Source organism: Culex pipiens, chromosome 2 (assembly GCF_016801865.2).
Source record: "Culex pipiens pallens isolate TS chromosome 2, TS_CPP_V2, whole genome shotgun sequence".
NCBI classification, from domain to species: Eukaryota; Metazoa; Arthropoda; class Insecta; order Diptera; family Culicidae; genus Culex; species Culex pipiens.
In genome coordinates, this window is record NC_068938.1 from 152707408 (window position 1) to 152711157 (window position 3750).

A 3750-nucleotide genomic window follows, 5' to 3' on the forward strand; every position below is an offset into this window, starting at 1 on the left:
TTTTTATCATTACACCCAAAGTTAAAGAACGAGGGGATAGTCCTCACGAAAAGAAACGTGAGAAAAGCGTTATTTTGCGAGAGTATAGTCCACTCGCGTGTTCATTTGTTCATTGGAACAGTTCATCCTATTGAATGGCTTATATTGACAAATGACCGCCACTTAGTCACCGAACCATGGTGGCGCATACGGCAAAGGCACGGTTCAATATGCCGTAGGTGTTGGGTTCGAGTCTCGGTACCGGTACTTTTTTTTATAGATGAAATTTTTTTGAAGATGTACCCATGAGTAAAGTACTCTCGGTAATTTCGAGATATATCTTCTCCGTCCGCACACAGCACCATTTTACTACCGAATCGTGCTCTTTATCCTCTCGTATGCCGATGCCCAGTTCTGGGTGTAGTATTATTTAGTATTTTTTAGTCTTTTAAGTTAAAATAACGTATTTTCATTTTTTAAATAAATAAACTTTTTGTGACATTGGCCCGCAAGCTCATTTAGGCTTCAAATATGGCCCGGAACAATTTAAACCGGAAAACCAATCGTTGCGCGAAGTTTAGCAGCATTCTTGAAATCGAAAAAGACTAATTGTCAATGAAAGTTTAATGCGAATGAGAATATGATATTCCGCTGAAAAAAAATTGAAAAGAAATTTAAATTTATTTTTAAATTCAGGCCAAGGCCAACCACAAAATTGTCCATGAAGGCATCACATCAGTTGAAAAACTAGCAGCATAAATCAAAATTAGAAATCAACCAGCCCAGCCATTGCTTATTAGCAACGCTCATTAATTCTGCCACGCGAGTCGTCCGTGCATAATTGACAAATCGTTTGGACATAATTCAGCAGCAATTTCGCTCAAAAAAAAGGAAAGCAATTATCAATTTTCAATGACAAATTGAAACATTCGCGCCCTGCAGAAACAAACAACTCCACTGTTTAAACTCTTGGCTGTTACAATCAATCATCAATGCAGATCGATCGCCAGCAAAATCGAGCAGTTGTTCAGCGTGGCAGCAGCAGTTGTTATCTTACATAACCTCGTTGAAACAACGCGGACGGACGCCATCCAAATCCATTGATGATGTGTTGTCTGCTGGGGCGCCGATCTTGAAGGTGGGGGAGAAATTGCTTCAAAAACATTGAAATCGTTCATCAATGAGTGATCTCATAGGCCGGCGACGAACCTCTTTTGTTGTGTTCGATTCTTCGATTTGGGGGTGGATGTTCGTGGCGCACACATTTTGAAGAGAACCAGTTGTACGGCGAAGCTTAAGCCGTTGGTGCCGAGTGTGCCATATTGTAAAATTTATGGAACTGGGACACCCCAGACCTATGACACCGAACTGTCCTTTTCTATATTGTTGTTGTCGTCTGGCTTATTCAGAAGAAAAGAAGTGATCGGCATCAATGGAGAAAGAGTGGGACATACTCCTGACTACCAGCAGCGACTCAGCTGACAGATATTTATGGGTTAAGCCCGACAATCAAACTGACGACATTTGTTTTGTTTTGTCCTGCATCGATTAATCAAAATCACGATCGTTCAAAAGGGGTTATTGTGAATAGGAAATGAAGTATGAATACTTGGAGCAGATTGGAAAATGCATGCTCCCGGGTTGAATCTGCAGTTTGAATTATGAGTTGCAAGAAATAAAGTAGGTTCAGTGACAAACTGTTGTACAGAAAAATTGATAGATCATAGTACTCTCTGATCTGCAACCCTTCAAACAGCCCCAATGAGTTCCTCCAGCCTAATTCGTCCGGGTCTTACAACGGCCATCCTTGGCCAGCTACCGGCCATCAAGCTACGTCTAAGGAAGAAGGTTCCTCTGCTGACCTTCCGCGAAGTCCGCCGAGCCCGAATCCCCCTGTACGAGGCCTTCGCCAGCGAGCTGTACGAGTCTGGACACGTCAACGGGGCTTTCTTGATGCTCCAGCTGATCGAATTCGAGCACGATCACGTGCCCCGAACCTCCCAGCAAACGATCGAGGATCGCCGGCTGAAGAATTCTAAAAATCTACTCAATTTCCTGTTCAAAACGCTGCGCGAGGCAGAAAGCTATAAAATCGCCCAGAACTACGAGGCCGAGGTGGAGCACCTGTTGATGATCGCCCGGTCGTTTCTGGACGATTCCCAGAAACGCTGGATTTCCCGGCAGTTCTTCCTCATCGTTTTGGATCGCTGTGCGGACTGTCGACTGTGCGAGCTGCAGATCGGGGCGTTGATGAGATATCACTACGGGATGTTCCTGTTGGAGGAAAAGAAGCTGGACGAAGCGATCGAACAGCTGGAGTTGGCAAGGGATCTGTCCACCGGTCAGGTTTGGAAGCTTGAGAAAGATCAGGACTTTGGATCTCCGCTGATGATCAACGAAATTCAGCATCAACTTTATCTGGTTTACTCAAAGATGTGTGAACGCTTCAAGAAAACTGATCCCGATCGTTACGAGTTATACCTCCGTTTGAGTCACAAGGCAGCCGTTGAATGTGAGATGTCTTTCCGAATCAATTAGCGTCACAACTGAATCTCAAAATGTGTTTACTTGCAGCCAACCTCGAACATGTCGCGTGTGATTCGTACTTGAACTTTGGGGATTTTTTGCTGGACCAGGGGGAATACCGGGACGCGCTGGAGTGCTACAAAAACTCTTTCAAGCGCGCCAAGAGTACGTATGCGGAGGATAAGGTTTGCAAAACCCACATCCGTATGGCCGCTGCGTATCGGAGGTAATTTGAGAGTAAATAAATCAAAATTTGATTAAGAGTTTTCGTGGAGGGAAACCCCCTGTTACGCAGTTGAGTTCTAGCAACGGCAAAAATAATGCAACTTTAGTTTTATTTTCCAGATTAAACGAACTCACCGAGTGCAACTTCATGCTGAACCTGGTGGACAAACTGTCCGCCAAGGACCACCACACCGAGTGCTACGCCGAGTATCAGGTCCTGATCGGGGAGATCCACTTCGAGAACGGTCGCCTGGACGAAGCCCGCCAGGCCTTCCACCGGGCTCGCGAGGTCTACAAGGTGCTCAAGAAGGAAGACCGCATGGTGCAGGCGTGCATCTTCGGGGCGTTGGCCCACGGCGAAACGCACTTTGGCCTGTACGCGAACCTGGTCAAGAAGGCCGAAGTTCGCGGACTGGTGTCGGACAACGAGAACCTCTTCAAGCTGCTCCGGTTCAACGTCGACAACGATCCGTTCTGGTGTGACCGAAAGTGCTCGACTATGACCAGCTCACAGTAGCCATAAAATAGTGGCTTTGTGGACACGCCGTAGATCCTGTTGGCAAAACGTATCCTAAGCTCAGTTCTAAATTAATTTGCTGCAGCGATCGTAAAACATTTCGGAATAAATTACGACTTCAGCGTCGACACGGCCAGAAGTAGAATGTTCAAATCTCGGCACCTGTTATCTCTCACCCGTGTGTGGATAGCCCGCTTATCTAACGGACTGGTCGTCACTTTTGACATTCAGCAACTGAAACAGATCGATCGAACAGGTTCAACAATCGGCGAGAATCCAGCCGATATGGTTTCCTTATTGGGCAGGTCGTTCGGCTTTACTGTGAGATTTGGATTATTTATTGGTCACCTCTCTACAGTAGGCCAGAACGATTCGAATTTCGGTGAACAAAAGTTGACCAATTTGTAACCGATCCTTACGACAAGCGGAACCACGTTGACAGACGGAACGTCGCACGGATCAATTTGCCACTAACCAACATTTTTACGACAATATACATCCAT

The 3750-nt window shown here is 45.7% G+C and overlaps 1 protein-coding gene across 1 annotated transcript; it reads left to right on the plus strand.

Moving 5' to 3' along the window:
- The first annotated feature begins 1662 nt into the window (after window positions 1-1662).
- On the plus strand, window positions 1663-3377 carry LOC120422169 (uncharacterized). Its single transcript, XM_039585546.2, has 3 exons — window positions 1663-2491; window positions 2554-2731; window positions 2851-3377. Exons 1-3 carry the CDS (start codon window positions 1741-1743, stop codon window positions 3245-3247), a joined length of 1326 nt encoding a protein of 441 aa, XP_039441480.1. The 5' UTR covers window positions 1663-1740; the 3' UTR covers window positions 3248-3377.
- Window positions 3378-3750: the final 373 nt, after the last annotated feature.

Coding starts and splice junctions, on each gene's coding strand:
- LOC120422169 (XM_039585546.2), top strand. CDS start 1,741: ATGAGTTCCTCCAGCCTAATTCGTCCGGGTCTTACAACGGCCATCCTT. Junction 2,492..2,553: donor TCACAAGGCAGCCGTTGAAT/GTGAGATGTCTT, acceptor GTTTACTTGCAG/CCAACCTCGAACATGTCGCG. Junction 2,732..2,850: donor ATGGCCGCTGCGTATCGGAG/GTAATTTGAGAG, acceptor TTTATTTTCCAG/ATTAAACGAACTCACCGAGT.